Here is a 16,956-nt window from a genome sequence, read left to right on the forward strand (position 1 = left end):
TGTTTAGAAATAAATACACACACACTTACACAAATTCAGGGCTCAGAGAGGCAACATGAGAGAAGTGGGTTGAGGGATACCCAGGGGCTGACATACGGAGGAAGTTTGTTTTACTGAATTCTGCCCTGTTGCTTCCACATATGTTTTCCCATACTACTTCTAAGACTGGATGTTTTCAAACTTTTCAAAAAACATTTTGATAGGTGAAAAAAATATCTCATTTTGAAATGCACACGTTCTTGGACTCAACAGCTCTGTTGCCATAGCTTTTGCTTACAGACATTCTCAAGTAATTTGCTAACTGCATTTATGAAGATGCTCATTGCAGCCTTGTTTGGAACAACAAAAATTTAGAAACAATCCATATATCCATTAACTAGTTACATAAATCAAAATACTGTATTTAAACAGTAGAATACTGTACTTTATAAAAATATATTTGTATATACATACTGGTAAGAAAATTTCTCCAAGAACTACTATTAAGTATGTAAATATTATGCAGAAGAGTTATATAGTGTGAACTATATTTACATATATTCTTTTTATACATATTAAAATTTTTCTGCACAGATATACAAAGAACAGTTTATCTGAATTACATTGAAGGAAAGGAACTTCTATGCTTATAATTCTACCATATCCATATATAACTTTTAATTTTATAAACTGGTTAATAGTTTTTGTCTGAAATTAAAAGAAATCTCTTACTTTCTTCATACTTACATTTTTCAGGCTGCAGTATCAACAGTGATTGATGTCATGGATATAGAGAGATGCTACGAGAATATTATAGAATTTCTAGGAAGGGGAGAGGATTTGATAAGTTAGGTAATTGGTGAGATAATTCAGTGTATGGAGGCAGACAGCCCTGAGTTTGAATTCTGAATTTTCTGTTCAGTTAAGTTACTGATTCCAAATGAAATAATTTATGAAAAATCATTAGCAAAGGGTCAGATACATAGTAGCTAAATAAATGCTGACTATTCGTATTGTAGTATCAGTAGAGATGGGGAAAATGGTTGGCTTTGAGAAATTTGTTATGAGGTTAAAATGAACAGGAGTGGGGTTGATTTTCTGTGGAGAGGTGAGAAGGAGGGAGGTGTTCGTGTGTTTAAGAGGAATCCCACGTTAGCTTTCTGGTCTGAAGAACTTGTATGGGTAATGGTTCTGTGATATGAGATAGGGAAGCCTAGAGATGAATCAAGTTGGAGGGGAAGGTTTATGAATTCTATTTTGGACTGTTTCACGTGCCCATAAAAGAATTAAATACTGGTGTCTAGTAGATAGGTCAGAGGAGAGGAATGAGATGGAAATACACATTTTATAATCATCAACATTTAGGCAGTGTTTAAATTTTAAAGTATAAGCGTGCCCGAGAAGGGAGTATAGATGGAGAAGAAAAGATGCAGCCCTGAGAAACTCCCAGCTTTAAAGGCTTGAGAGAAGAGAAGCAACTGCTAGCAAAGGACCAAAAAAAGGGATATTCAGAGAAACAGGAGGAAAAGTCGTGAGAAACAAGAGAAGAAAGTATGCTTAAGAATGTTCAATGAAATGGAAACTCAGAAGGAGTTGAGGGGAGCCTATTTCTTTATTCTCAAATGTCAGCTGCTATAGGACTGTGTCGGTGGCATTCCTCATTTTATTTCCTCAAACCATATCTCACTCCCAATTTCCTTTTTCTTGAAAAATGTTAATACCATCTTCCCAGATACCCAAGTAGAAGCTATCCTTGGCACTTTTTCTTCTATACACAGGTAGTGTTTTGCCTGGGTTGCTCTTCACTCCCAATATAATACTACAGTCCTTCTTATATTTTCACCAGGACTAGAGTAACAATATCTAATGTACTTTCTTACCCCCATATAAGGGGATGGCTTCACCACTCTATCCTATAGTTCACACAATTTCAGAGAATTGTCATTGGCTATCCTGTCAACTACCAGATACTCACTCTGGCATTCAAAGCTTTCTATATTCTGGTCTTAACCTACCTTTTGAGAATTGTCTCATTATTCTCATTAATTCAGTATCTCCACTAAGCTCAGGCCCGAGCAGTTTTTACTTCTACAATTTCCATGTCTTTGTTTATACACTTCTCTTTGCCTAGAATATGTTTTTTACAACCATCCAAGTCCTTTGAGGGCCAGCTCAAGTACCTAATTTCCCCAATAAATGACAGAATCTGTCTGCACTTATTGACTACATTAATTTCTCTCAAATACTTATTGCCTTATATTTTTGCTGTTTCGTTAAGATTGTCTTAATTCTTTTACCCTTCTCACTCCTCTGTCTGAGTGACCAGACCATTGCATGACATGCGGTGATATTTATTGAATAAATGACTGCTTAAACTTCTTCAACAAGGAAGCAAAAATGTATGATACATGTAAGCATTGTACTTATTTTCTTGTGGCCCATTTTATTTTTCTGACTCTGGTTCTATAACTACAATGTTTCATATAATTTACCACAAAAAATTAGTAACTACCTTATCTTTCACCAGGAAAATTAAGGTAATTGATAAAATTTTATGTAAACATATGACTCCCTTGACCTTTTCCTGTATGGTATATCAAACTACTTAAAAATGTGATTTTGTTTTAAAAAGTAAATCCACCCTTATTTGAGTAACATGCTATTTAAGCCTAAAGGATGCTTAAGATTGAGGTTCAAGGAAGCTGGCAGACTTCTTTTGCATTTTCTGGAATTCATTTGGCTGGAATACCTGACAGGTTAGGGAGCAGTTATCTAACCTAGAAGAAAAGCAGCAGATGGAAGCAAAGCACACTTAAGAATTTTCTCTGTGAACTAGCAAATACTTGGTTTATTTCAGGTTGGAATAAGTTAAAAGTAGCTATATAATGCTCTCTGTGCTGTTTTAAATCAAGAGTTTATTTATTAAAAGCAAAACAAAAACACACACTTCTCTAACATGGCCACAGAAGGACCTGATCCATTTCTGACATAGAATTGTTGGACTAGACCTGGAAAGTATCTTATTTGAAAAGGAAATTCAATCACTGTCTTTCCAAACAGTGTCCCTGGTGGGAAGATGTTTCACTGGGATGATAGTGATAAAATAGAAATGTCTTGATAGTCTTTTTCACCTCTGTAACATCCTATGATTCATAGGCTCAGCACTGACAGAATTGCAGATGTGCCCAAAACTTTGTGTTTAACTGCTTCTTAATGCAAAGCATTTTTTTTTATTCCATCTTTGTGGTGATCAGTGTGTACTTTGATATAAAAAATGATTGGGGGGATTATTATGACCTTTCATAACATATTCAGTTCTCTGCTAATCATTCATAAGCACTCTGCTTGATTTTTGCCACACACATTTCCTTGATTTGCAGTAACTATATGCAAACATTTTCATTAAAGGGACAAAAATAGTTTGAACTGTAGAACCAAACAAATATTTAACTAAAGACATATGCAAAAAATCCTCAATGTCTGACCTCTAGGAATAGATTCAATTCCAAATACCCATGTGTTAAATTAAGCAGATGAACTACTTTAAAAAGATGCTGCAACCCTGACCAAAACAAACAGCAAATCTTACAAAACAAAGCTAACTTTTGTTCCTTAGTATGCTTGTTTCACACTCACTTTATTAAAAAGTTTAAAGATGGAACTGCCAAACATATACATAAATGAATAGGAATGCTGTGCTAATAATTTCCAGTAGAAATCATCATTTAGTTTCCTTATGAGGTCCACTCTCCACTGTGAATGCTACTTCACTCTTGTTAAACCACTTCGGAATAATCCGTTTATTCCCAAAGACAAATTATCCAAGTCAATGCTGTTAACCTTGTTATAGATTGGCACTTATCATTACGAATTATATCAGGTTCTAGAAGACTGTCTATTATATTGGTTAAAAAAAATTGAACTCTGTCTGCCAGTGACAATTTTCTCTTAATTTAGGAATTCCTATTTCTTACAGAGGCCAGCTGGAAATGAGTAAAGCATTACAGAGCCTTCCTTAGCTGTTGGCCTGGAGAATACACATTCTCTCCAAAATATATATCTTTGGCACAGTCTAGAAGGAAGGAATCTCGGGTAATCTCTGTCCTGGCCAAGTGTGAGAATTATTATTTTTAACCCCTAAATACACTGAAATTTGGGGGGGTTTTTTTCAAGGAATTTAAAAGCAAACTAGTGTAGTTATGTTTGTTATCCAATAAAACTCCAAATAAATACTGTACAGTAGTATTTTTACTTTCGGGCTTTCTGCCTCTTTGGTATAATGTTTAAGAGGACATTTTACAGGATTTAAGCTTGAAGAGTTTTACAATTTAACTTTAGAGTTTAACATGCACAGATAGATAATTCTATAAACTCACTGCCAAACTAGTTGATTATTTAACCTAAGTGTACACATTTACTTATACCATAGTGTCCCAATTGGTTCCCAAACCTGGGTTATCTAAATATTCCGAGTAACTAACTAGCACCAAACAGTGTCTATCTGACTGTTCTGAAGTCCTGAAAGGAAAGGTAGAAACTAATATTTAACCAGTGATTTTAAGATTTGACATTTTACCATAGGATCCCAATACCTAAGACTAGATGTGGAAGTCTTTTGTAGCTCCATGCTGAAAATCACATATGCAGAAAAGATCTACTTGATCTCAGAACCCATGGAGCACAGAAGCAGTGCAAGAATCAGAGATCAGTGGAAATAATTCGTGTCTCTTCTCTAAATAGGAGAGTAGTTAAGAGATATTTATGGATATCCCATTTTTAAAGGGTTCTTAAGTGAAATTAAGTTGTCCAGAAGTACATAGGTTACTTCTTGGACAAAAAGGCAACAGTGTTCTTTGGTGAATTTGACAGAGACATGATACCACGTAGATTATATCATGAGCCCTTGTGGATATTCCTACATGATTCATGAATTTTCAGTGGCAGGAAGACAATTTTGCACTTTACGAAAGTGGATTCAAGTGGTACTGTGGATGAGCTTTGAGAACCTCCTAAAATCGTGTTCACTATTTTTGTCCCTCCTTTTGGCACTTTATAAACTTGTAGATAGCTATTTATTGGTGCCTGTGCAGCCATTTTTCTTTGAATTAAACATGTTTTACCCATGTCAATGTATTACAGAGCATGTTTGCTATTATTCACTAGGATTTAGTGGATTTATGCCTCTAAGCATTGTGGTATTCATAGAAACTTTGGGGAACAATACATGTAGATTATTTTTAAAAGATACATATTCTTGATAAACATATTCAAATCTATCACAAAATGAATATTTCTATATAATATAATGAAAATTTAGTAACAGTTTATATACTCATCCCTTATATGTTTATATGATCCATCAAAAATGTATTTATACCATTGTTCTATTTAAGACCTAATTATCCTCAATGCATCACATTAGACTTGAAAACTTAAAGAGTTTCATCAGGCCACAGTTATTTTATAGCACACACTCACTGCCTTTGAACATAATGGAATTATAACATCAATAAAATGTCTCAAGATAAATGGCCTTTCCTTGAACACCTAGTATAAGGTGTTTACATATTTTTCCAAGTATTAAACCAAGATCTTAGCAACACTGTCTATTAATGCCATAAATAATACTGTCAGGTGTGAAATTTCCATGGTCAGTTTCTTACTGCAGTTTGCTTTTTGGGCAGTGCCTCACCACTCATCGATCCTTTGTGGTGGAAGAAAGGATTCCACATCTTGGCTTGTCCATGAGATGGACTTTACAGCCATTCAGAGTTCATTTCATTCCTTTGTTTCTATGACAATGCCTCAGTTGTGAATTTGTTAAGAATTTTTTGAGTGTAGTTTTTTGTCCTACATTTTTTTCTATGTCCCTCATTTGTTCACATTTAGGCCAGTCCACAAATTTGCCAAATCATTCTAGCATCTTAACCTGCCTTTACCAGTACTGGCAAACCCTGCCCACTCAGAGCTATCACTACCTTAGTAAATATAACTTTCCAAGAGTTCACATCTATATATATCACCAGATCCTCCTTGGCCATTTTTAGAATATTATAAACATCTGAGTTAGCTAAACGTCTACTGTACCCTTCCACCAGCTTGGACATTGCTTATTTTTCCCCAGAGATTTCCCTTTCAGTTAGTTTATTTAGATGAAATTTTCTTAGGTAAAATAAAGCAAGTCAGGTCTTATTGTGTGGTGTAAGAATGACAAAAAGGAAGTTTTAGATAATGGAAATAGTTATAAGGTTATATAATATATATATATCTCATTTTAAAAGAGGATAAAGCCGCCTTCTTGCTAATTTGCTACCATTTGTATTCATGGTTCTCGTTTACTAAACTATTTCTCTAATCATTTTAATAGTCCAAACTGTTTGAATTATTGAGGAAGTTTCCTTTATCATGTTTAGTGTTTGACATGCAAACTGTAAGGTTGACATAATTTAATACAGTCTTAGAAATTGTCACTAATGTCCCAGGTCAAGAAAGGGTTTATTCCATTATAAGATAAATATATTATGATATTATCTAAAGATATTATAATACTCATGTACTCAAGTGCAAGGGAGGTCATAATTTTCTCAGGTAGATTGAAATGATGAATGTCACTAAGTCAAACAGATTTTATTTTCAGAGCCTTTGGGGCTCATTTTTTGGTGGGAAAGAGGGATTACCAACATCAGTTTTTCTTGTGCCTTGCTGCTTAAGTTTGTTCTAAAGATTACTATTTCCCTTTTTACTGTAGTAAACCTGGTACATCAAGATTGCGTTTCCTGTTCAGAATTAAAGGCTTCTGGTTCATGGAATTGGTTTGTGAGGTGCTTAGTTTCAAAGGTCCTTCAGGGCAATATTAAAACTGTTTGGGGAACAGACTATTTGTCAGACAGTACAGGTCTCTCTTATTAAAATACTTTAGTCAGGAAATTTTCCTTGTAAAAAGATCAATGGCAAGTTATCTGGTGCACCCTATGTTTTTTTTTTACCAGTTGCTGGCAAATTGATGTTGACATTTTAGCATTTGGTCCTTTAGTGGAGGTCTATAGTGCTGCTGTGTTTCAAGTATTTTTTAACTTAGTACATATGTGAAGAGCAAGGTTTAAAATGTATTAGAAAAAAGACAAAAGGGAAGAAGGAAGGGAGGGCGGGAGGACTGGAGGAAGGAAGGAAGGAAGAGAGGGAGGGAGGAAGGGGAGAGAAAGCCATTGAACTTTATCCAAGATCTGTAGAGACACAGTGGAAAGAACATTGTATTGGAATCCAAAGATGTGCATTTGTTTCTCCTTCATATGGAGCAAGTCTTTATCACCTTCTCCATGAGTCCTTCCCTGATCATCCCATATGAATTGCTAAACCCCATACCCCCAATTTTCCCAGTCCTCCTTCCCAGCTTTAATTTTTTCCATAGCACTTGTCAATATCTAATATACAATTTTTTTTAATTCTTGACCTTCTTGCTCTCCAGTATTACAGTGTAAACTCCTTGAAGGCACATATTTTTGTCTGTTTTGTTTACTATCACTTCCCTGTATCCAGAACAGTATTTGGTACACTGTAGAGTTTCGGTAAATATTCGTTGAATAAATGAATGAAATAATCTCTGTGAGCCTTACTCTTGCCATCTGTAAAGTTATTAGGGTTATGAGGAAGATTAACCAAGACATTATGTGTAAAAGCATATTAGATAGTGCCTGGAATATAATAGGTATTTCGTGTGTCCATTCATTTGTGTTTATCATGTAATATATAGATCTATCAGTAAGTTGTCTAGATAGTGTGACAGCGTGTCCCAGATTAGCCAGGACAGTCCCCTTTTATGCCCATAGTCTAGGAATAATTATCAGCAACTTCTTTCACAAGTGCCCTGATTTGGACGATAAATTCTTCGATCACTCTATCTAAAGGTAAAGCAGGCTTGTGAATTGTCCTTAAGGCGAAAGAGTTTATCTCATACCACATAGCCTGAGTTATAGTAAAACAAAACCAAAAAGGCCTTCTAATTCATTAGTTTTAGGTTAAGAATGAGATATGGGGATAAGAGGTTATTTGGCAGGATAGGGAAAAAGAGAAGATTTTTAACTGTTAACATAAAGAGAAATATCAGCAATCTTCTAGTATCAAGTAATGTGTAAGTGTCCAGTCTTTGAATTTAGTACATGTGGGTTCAAACTCCAATACCACCACTTCTTAACTATAAAACTGTGGGCACTTTGTTTCACTTATTTGAGCCTCCATTTTCTCATCTGTGTAAAAGGAATAATAATAGTACTCATTGGCTTCATATGAGATATTAAAATAAATGTAACCTCTATCACAGTACCTGGCATATAATAAATACTAAGTAAGTGCTAACTACTATTAGTATTGTATGGAGTGAAAGCTTCCAGAAGTAATATTATTTGTTCCCTTTGATCCTAAAGCAACAAACTGGTTCCATAGTACAACTGATTATTTAAAATATTAAACACTTGGCTAAGAATGGGTGAAATTGCCCAGCTTCCACAATGTTTCGTAATCTAACTCCATCTATTTTAGATCATTGCGTTTTGTTGTAAAGTTTATTGAATAAAGTACCAGCCCCATAGTATTAATAATTTCTGCTGCTTTTAGCTTCTGCACAGGATCCTGAACATGATGGGTGATCAGTAAATACTTGAAAATCCAATAAATGATTGAATATTCTGAAACATTCAAAAGACTATAATTTTGAGACTTCATTTAATAGACGCCTATCATACCATTGTTGGGTAGCATAGTGAATAATTAGATAATGAAATTAGCATCTTTACTTTTATGCAGTGTCACCACTTAAAAATTGCCTGACTACGGGCTTCCCTGGTGGCGCAGTGGTTGAGAGTCCGCCTGCCAATGTAGAGGACACGAGTTCGTGCCCCGGTCCGGGAAGATCCCACATGCCGCGGAACGGCTGGGCCCGTGAGCCGTGGCCGCTGAGCCTGCGCGTCCAGAGCCTGTGCTCTGCAGTGGAAGAGGCCACAGCAGTGAGAGGGCCACGTACTGCAAAAAAAAAAAGAAAAAAGCCTGACTACAGTAACTTTTAATAATAAGTTATTTGGAATTTTTCCTTTTGTAGTAATTTAGACCTGAAAGTGTAGCTATGATCTACTACAATGCGTTGCTTTACAAAAAGGAAAACTAAGTCCCAGGTATGTTAGGTTCTAGAGATAGTATTAGAGCCCAGGTCTCCTCATTTCAAGCCAGAATTATTTTGACTTTTTCCTTTAATGTCCGTCTGTCTTTAATCATAGTGATGTGATTTGAGAAATATCCAATTGTTTAGAGGTATCTTCCATAATAAAGTAAGGAATAGTTTAGAAGACGCTTTGGGATTTCAATTGTTCCATTTAAAATATCTGTTTATTTTTCACACATTTGTAATAAAATTTTTACCACTGTGTATTTTATAAAGAACATAATTACTAGTAAAAGATTGATATTTTTATTGTTAAAGTATTCTAATGAAAATTAGATTCTAAGGCTATTAGACTAATTTCATAATAAAGCTTATTCCATTAGTTTCAAAGGCAGGAATGATACCATTTTAATTAAATAATTTTTTTCTCTTAATTTAAAATATTTTTTTATGGAAGGCACTCTTCAGCCATTATCTGCTAAAATTATGTACTCTGAGTTATCGTGTAGCTATAGTTAGTTTGTAATCCTGAAAAATGATGTTACTTTGGTTAACACATGTCCTTTGGAGTTGATATAAGATTAGCTGAAAGTATTGAGAACAGTCTGTGATTGATTACTAGGCTTCTTTGACATATGATTGAGAACCTTCTCTATTGCATCAGAATGAATTCATCTATTATAAAACTCCCATTGTTCTTTTTGTTTCTCAAATATTGTGATTACTTCCAAGGTCTCCCAAAATTTTAGGAGTAGATACTAGAATATTTTCCCACATAAACTTAACCCCTGAAAAGTTTTTAGTTTAACTGTTTCGAATTTTCCTGAAAATATTTCTAAGAAGCATGGTGTCTATACTTAAATACTTATATCCATTCTATTGAGTGTTACTAAGATACATACTTTCAAGGGGGAAAGACCATGTCAAACAGTTACTCCTCTTACAATAGTTTTTAAGTTATAATAAAGCTTAAACTGAACTGGAAACATTTAGATCCTATAGAAGTTAACAAGAAAAAAAAATCAGCTTTAAAGGCATGTAATATCCCAGTTGTTCTTTAATCTGCTGTTTGCATAAAGCTAAGAATTCATCAGGTACAAGGAGGGTTATATGCAGAAGTATTTACAGAATAAAATTTAGAAAGATCGGTCATCTATAAAGTAGATGCATGTTAATAGCATGCACATAAAATTGTATTATTCTTAGTAATCTATTTTCATACCTGATATGTAGGTTTTAGTACTGAAAGTGATATGACAGTGAGCCTAATTTCAAGAGATTTACCAAGAGACAAACTAGATACATGAAAAGATACTAATCAAAGATAAAAAGTAATACACACTGGCCTACATTAAATGCAGAACACATGCTATTGACCAGTAGCTTCCAAACTCAGGCTGTGCAGCAGAACCACCTAGATACTTTTTTTTTAATGTATATTCCCATCAGACTCAATCTGTTTCCTGACTTAGAAATTCTAGGCCTTAAAATCTATAGTGAAAAATTTTTTTTTCTCCAAGTGATTCTAAGGGGTAGCTTCAGATGGATGGATATATGGTTTTAAAGCATAAATGTGCATAAGTAGTTGGGATAATTGTGGACCACTTCATGGAAGTAGTGGATTTGAGATTGTGTTTTGAAAAGAGGCTAGGCACAGTTGTAATTGTGAGAGTAGGAAGTGCCTGGGCATGATTAGTGTTTTATAGAGCAAATGATCCCTGAAGCAGAGAGGTGGAAAATTGTTTGAGGAGCTAGATAAATGCCAGCCTGGAGATTTGGGGAACTCAATAACTGAAGTTTTTTCCAAGGAGATTTTATATATATATAAAGCAATTTTAAAAGAATACATATTCTGTGTTAATATTTGGGATTGATTGGAAGGCTGGGAACTAAAGACAAAGTGAACAGGAGCAGACAGATTTGAGGTATCAAGGGTTTGTGTAGAATGCTTCTTGTGCTAATGAAAAGCAGAGCAGGGGACCCAAGATGATAGTAAAGAAAGAACTGAAAATTCTTACAAAGAAAATGCAATCCTAACAATGACTTGGTCAGATACAAAGGGGAACAAACATTACAAACCTTGTGCCTGCATATCTAAAAGGTGACAATCAGAAAGTATTTACCAGTTTTCAAATAGAATACACCGAGATCATCTCTGTAAAGAGTTCTAAGTTTTTTAGAACTGTTTAGCCAGATATGGCTAAATCTTTACCACATAGAAAATAGTATAACTAGTAAATAAATTACTATTTTCAGAAACACAAGAACATTCCCTCTCCCACATGTAATTTTGATACCATAAAATAATTGTATTTTCTCATTCAACTCAACATCAGTTTATTTGTGTAACAAATTAAATCTAGTGATATATATGGACCCAAGAGACTTCTTTAATAAACAAACATTGTAAGTTAAATATGTTCTCTGAAATATCTTACAAATGAAGACAAACTACATTTAGCTGAAATACAAGGAATCCATTAAAAGGGTACTTATTAGAAAAATACATATTATCAAATTATTATTTGCACAATTTTGGATGTCATGTAATCTGCGAAGTCATAGCAGTTATTTCAATAACACATCAGGTTGATAAGCCATGTTGATATTCTTTTTTTTAATAAATTCATTTATTTTATGTATTTATTTTTTGGCTGAGTTGGGTCTTTGTTACTGCGCACAGGCTTTCTCTAGTTGCAGCGAGCGGGGGCTACTGTTCATTGCGGTGCGCAGGCTTCTCATTGTGGTGGCTTATCTTGTTGCAGAGCATGGGCTCTAGGCGCACGGGCCTCAGCAGTTGTGGCACATGGGCTCTAGAGCGCAGGCTCAGTAGTTGTGGCAGACGGGCTTAGTTGCTCTACGGCCCACAGCGTGTGGGATCTTCCCGGACCAGGACTTGAACCCGTGTCCCCTGAATGGCAGGCAGATTCTTAACCACTGCGCCACCAGGGAAGCCCCCAGCCATGTTGATATTCTTTTTTTTTTTTTCATGTTGATATTCTTAATAAACATTTTAAGGCCAGAGCAAATGGAGTGGATGAGTACATTGAAAGGCTATAACGAGGATCTGGCTCCACAGTTGGACATATCTAACTCTCAAGCATCAATGACTAAATTAAAGAGCAGTGAATCAATTACTTGTTGCAAACTAGATATTAAAACTTTAAAAACTGTCCGCCCAAGTTCATTACTTACTGGTATCACCCAATCTCTTTCCCAAGTCATACTCTCCAACTTTTTTTTTTTAATCTTATTGAAGTATAGTTGATTTACAATGTTGTGTTAGTTTCTGCTGTAAATTTTTTTAATCGCCTATGTCCTTCATTGTCCAAAGCTCTGCCTTAGGTCAGCTAGATATTCTGAACAGCACTGTGCCCAAGTTATGAGCAACAACATTTCTGACCCATGTTTTACATTAACCCTGGATGTTGTGGCTCATGTCCAATTTTAGCAAATATAAGGAGAAGGTGGCTTACAGCCTAGAGAAAGGAAACAACAAAAAGAACATTTAACAAAACCTTGTATCTCTCCTAGTGCTCAATTACCTGTGGCAAAGGAATGCAGTCCCGTGTTATTCAGTGCATGCATAAGATCACAGGAAGACATGGAAATGAATGTTTTTCTTCCGAAAAACCTGCAGCATACAGGCCATGCCACCTTCAGCCCTGCAATGAGAAGATTAATGTAAATACTATAACATCACCCAGGCTGGGTAAGCAGACCAAAAAGGGGATGATTTTGAGAAACATGGAAATGAGCATGGCTTCTTCTATTTTGCATATCACTTTAAAGCTTAGTTATCAATCTATACTAATTAGTTTGGTTCTGACTAAATTGGATCTATTCAACTATAGTTTAGTCCAGATGATCATGTGGGTAAAAAATCCTAAAGACTAAACTATTTTCATTCCTGAGCTGTCTACTCAGGTCCAGGCCCTGGAAATATGAATGCCATACCACCCAAGGTCATCCTATAAAGGGTTGAAGGATGTAACCATATTTTTGGTTCTGACCCGTCCCATGGCAGAACCCTCAATTAAGGTAATGTCTATGGAAAGGTGAGGTTGTAGTGTACACCTTGGACCGCTTCATTGTTAATAGCCTTCCTTGTGATCCTGGGTACAAATTATCCTTTGGAGAGACAAAGAGCAAAAAAATCACTTTCAAGGAGAACAGATGCATGTATCTACACCCCTGAACAAGAAGTACCATTTTTTTCATCTTTAAGGACATAATGTTAAATAAAACTAAATAGTAGTAACATTGATTTACATAGTTTTTAGTTATAAAATGCTTTCACATATATTCTCAATTCCTGCTATTTAATCTAATACATCTTCAAGAAGTAGAGTATGTATTTTAAGTATATATACCCTGCATTTGAATAGCAAATATTCATGAATGAATTAGCCTTTAATTTTGTGGCAGTTAGTGGTTTTTAATAGCACTGCTGCCTGGATGTCACTGGGTTAGTATACGTTTAACACCTTCAGTTGTTTTTCTTTTAATTAATTTTTATTAGAGTATAGTTGATTTACAATGTTGTGTTGGTTTCTGCTGTACAGCAAAGTGAGTCAGTTATATATATACATATATCCACTCTTTTTTAGATTCTTATCCCAGATCGGTCATTACAGAGTATTGAGCAGAGGTCCCTGTGCTATACAGTAGGTCCTTATTAGTTACCTATTTTACATATAGTAGTGTGTATATGTCAATCCCAGTATTCCAGTTTATCCCTCCCCCCTTTTCCTCCTTGGCATACTGAGTGAAGTAAGTCAGACAGAGAAAGACAAATATCGTATGATATCACTTATATGTGGAATCTAAAAAAGTGGTACAGATGAACTTATTTACAAAACAGAAATAGAGTCACAGATCTAGAAAACAAACTTACGGTTACCAGGGGGGGAAACCTTCAGTTTCAATTTGTATGTATAATCTCCAGGGGATCAGTTTAATCATACAGAATAATATTGCCAAAATGCAAGGAGCTAAATTGTCATAGATACTTTTCCAGGCAAACGATTCAATCAAATGGAAAAGTTTGTGTTCTTCATGGAAATATAAAAATTCTCTTTTTTAAGCCAAATAATTAACATTTCTAAGAAATAATCAGTTCAAGTAGAATTAAAACTAGTTAAGACAAAAAGTTAAGCAATCCTAGAGCAGATGCTCTAAATCCTTGTATTCAAAAACAGCATAATCCCTTTTTCCAACAATTATTTGGAATCCTTCTTGAAGTATCATGTGTCAGAAAATAATGAATTAAAAGGAGAATTTAATTAAAACTCCATTTTCTCTGTTCATTTTTTCTTGAAGGCACATCCCCAAACACAGAAGCACAGTGGTTGGAAAATCTTAAGGTTTTTAAACATAAATTAATGAATCATACTAGAATAGTGGCAAAAGGAACAATTGTAGCAGAACTGCCTTTTATTATACATGCCAGAACACGCTATTTCTTCAGAAAAACTGGGGCCAAATCTACATGACTGAATTTTTTATACCAAGAGCTCATTTCAAGCACTTTATTGCTGTAAATTTTAGTCACTTTTGATAATCAGCTTTGATTTTAAGGATGCCTGAAATTGCAATTCTTAAATATCCCAGTTAGACATGTCTGCTATCTAGGAAACGAGGAATGTGAAATAAGTGTGAGCAGATTTTTGTTTTGCTATGTCTTCGCAATGTCATCCATAACAATACTTATTAATTTGTATTCTCGTAATGGTGGACATATTGAACACATTTCTTTTTCTTTTTAATCTCTCAACTAAAAATCCAAAAGAAGCTTAAATGAAAGCCATGAAATGGAAACTTAAAAGCCATTTGCAGTACACTTATTGGATTTGGGAAATCTATCTTTAATAAGTCTATAAAAGTTCATGAGTAAGACCATTATTCATTCACTTTACTCCTTTATTATAGGGTGTGTGTGTGTGTGTGTGTGTGTGTGTGTGTGTGTGTTTCTTTATCTTTTATGCTCCGTGAGGTAATATACATGAGTCAACGTGTGTGTACAACATCCCCCAACTTAAGTGATTGCTCTTTGTTTCTACTCATGACACCTAGTTTATCTCATGACACCTAGTTCCCTGTGTTCTGCTTCACAGCTGCTCTGACTTTCAAGTGCCTGGGAAATCAGTGGCCTGTGTACTGCCGGGTAATACGTGAGAAGAACCTCTGTCAGGACATGCGGTGGTATCAGCGCTGCTGTGAGACGTGCAGGGACTTCTATGCCCAAAAGCTGCAGCAGAAGAGTTGACCTCTAGCAGGCTGGCTGGCTAACAGCTCTTTGCAATTACATTATTTATAAACACACACACTAGCATGTTTTTCAGACCAAATATTATCAGATTACATATAATTTAATCAAATTAATTTATTTTTTTGCCTGCCACACATCCAATATGGTGTTTGTTTTGGTTCTACAAACATTTTGATTTATACTATATGGCTTCATAAATAATTTTATACAAATAAGTTGGATCCAGTTTCCGGAATAAAAATAAAAAGGGAAAAAGAAAAAACCAAGATCTTTAGGCTTTAAAAAAACCAAAAAAAACACATTTTTTTAAATTAGGGCCGTCTCTAAGATGCTACTCTCTCCCCGACAATACCATTGAGTTATCCAGAATGTATACTAATTTAGCATAATAGTTTAGTTATATATGGAGAGAAATCATTTTTGTTTTTTGGTATCCTGATGCAAAACTAGCCCATTTTCTGTAATCTGCAGTAGATGTGTCAACATAACAAACCTCATAGTGTTGAACAGGTTTTTAGAGAATGTATTATGCATTGCATTCAGATTTAGAGATATCCATAGGAAAAATTCTACTGTAATTATAGCCTTATTTTAATAATGAAAAAGAAAAGTCAAAATAGAGACTTTGATCATGTTCATGAACATGTACTTGAACACAAGTATTGTAACAATGAAACACTGTAATGATTTACACTGAATCACCATTGCACTGTTGATATAGTGTAGAGAAACCGTTATAGAAATGGTAACATCCTACAAAAATGTGTATTATTTTAACATGTTGTCATTAGATTTTAGCTTTTTAAAATATTTTGAACAAAGAAAGCGTTGATCCCCTCATTTCCTTGTATCTTTTTAGCAGATCTATAAAAGAGTATAGTACTTAGCCTCACAAATCATAATGAGAAAATTTACTAGTTTTCAGTCTTTTCCCTAGAAACAAGGAAAAACAAAAAGCTTATAACACTGTGGTAGTTTCATTGTGTTTTTTCTTTCTAAAAATTAAAAAAGTTTTACAATTCTGTGAAACGTTTAAAAACCAGCTTAAAGGTTTTCTTGTGAGAAAATATTGTACATGATTCACATGATTTCTTAGATTTTTCAATAAAATATGTGAAACTTCCTGCTGAGAGGCAATTCTTCATGAGTCTCTCACATTTCCACATGTCTTGGCACTGTCTGCTTTTGTTCTGGAGTGTCTTCTAAAGGATGTTTGTGTAATGAATAGCCTTGGAAGGTAAAGATAGCGTCTTTTTTTGGAGCAAAGGGCAGACATTCTTATTTCTCATTATGAAAGTTTCAGGTTCCTTAAAATTGGGGTCCCTCTCCTGTAATACAGTTCACTGCATGTACAGGTACCGCCTGGCTCTCTTCATGTCACCCTGTGGGAATTGGGACTCAGGGAACCAGTGCAGGAAAATGCTGATTCTCTGGCTACTGCTGTTGCCACAAGTAATAAAGTCCTTTGTCTCTAACCCAGGAATTTTATGTCTTCTGCCCTGAAAGTGTGGCAGGCCAACTTGCTAGATTGAAAGTAGAGTAAAGCCTCAAAGTC

The 16,956-nt window shown here is 34.9% G+C and overlaps 1 protein-coding gene across 1 annotated transcript in view; it reads left to right on the forward strand.

The window, feature by feature from the left end:
- The window catches only part of ADAMTS19 (ADAM metallopeptidase with thrombospondin type 1 motif 19), a 281,951-nt gene extending 266,046 nt beyond the window's left edge, over nt 1-15,905 (forward strand). Inside the window, exons 22-23 of the mRNA XM_060146233.1 lie at nt 12,665-12,842; nt 15,247-15,905. Coding sequence (XP_060002216.1) covers nt 12,665-12,842; nt 15,247-15,398 — 330 coding nt within the window. The 3' untranslated portion in view covers nt 15,399-15,905. The remainder of the gene's footprint in view (nt 1-12,664; nt 12,843-15,246) is intronic.
- The last annotated feature ends 1,051 nt before the right edge of the window (nt 15,906-16,956 follow it).

Source organism: Lagenorhynchus albirostris, chromosome 3, assembly GCF_949774975.1.
Source record: "Lagenorhynchus albirostris chromosome 3, mLagAlb1.1, whole genome shotgun sequence".
Taxonomy (NCBI): Eukaryota; Metazoa; Chordata; class Mammalia; order Artiodactyla; family Delphinidae; genus Lagenorhynchus; species Lagenorhynchus albirostris.